Source organism: Morus notabilis, unplaced genomic scaffold (genome assembly GCF_000414095.1).
Source record: "Morus notabilis unplaced genomic scaffold, ASM41409v2 C11180187, whole genome shotgun sequence".
NCBI lineage: Eukaryota > Viridiplantae > Streptophyta > Magnoliopsida > Rosales > Moraceae > Morus > Morus notabilis.
The window spans coordinates 1-441 of NW_010381903.1; the positions used below are offsets into that span (position 1 = coordinate 1).

The 441-nt window shown below is 58.0% G+C and overlaps 1 protein-coding gene across 1 annotated transcript; it reads left to right on the forward strand.

The window, feature by feature from the left end:
• Nucleotides 1–5: 5 nt before the first annotated feature.
• On the forward strand, nucleotides 6–434 carry LOC112094769 (AAA-ATPase At5g17750-like; the record flags this gene model as incomplete). The annotated part of the gene is made up of 1 exon (XM_024176469.1): nucleotides 6–434. A coding segment is annotated over one exon (429 nt), but the record flags the coding sequence as incomplete, so codon positions are not given.
• Between the last annotated feature and the right edge of the window lie 7 nt (nucleotides 435–441).

Consider the following 441-nt stretch of genomic DNA (forward strand, 5'->3'; position numbering starts at 1 on the left):
CCCCCCGCGAGGCTCACATCTCTCTCTCCATCAGCCGCGGCGAGACAATCGCCGACAGCTTCGACGGAATCGACCTCCGCTGGCGGCTGAACTCCGCCTCCTCCGGCGAGAACTCGGGATCAAGCAAACCGTCGTCGTCGTCGTCATCGGAGAGGACGACGTTCCAGCTGAGCTTCGAGAAGAAGTTCATGGACAAGGTGGTAGGGTTTTACCTGCCGCACGTGCTGGAGGCGGCGAAGGAGGTAAAGGCGGAGAAAAAGAAGGTCAGGCTGTTTTCGCTTGGGTCGTACGGAGGACGCATGGAAGGGCCGTGGAGCTCGGTGGATTTCGACCATCCGTCGACGTTCGAGACGATGGCGATGGAGGAGAAGGTGAAGAAAATGGTGGTGGAGGATTTGGACAGGTTTGTGGAGAGGAAGGAGTTTTATAAGAGAGTTGGGA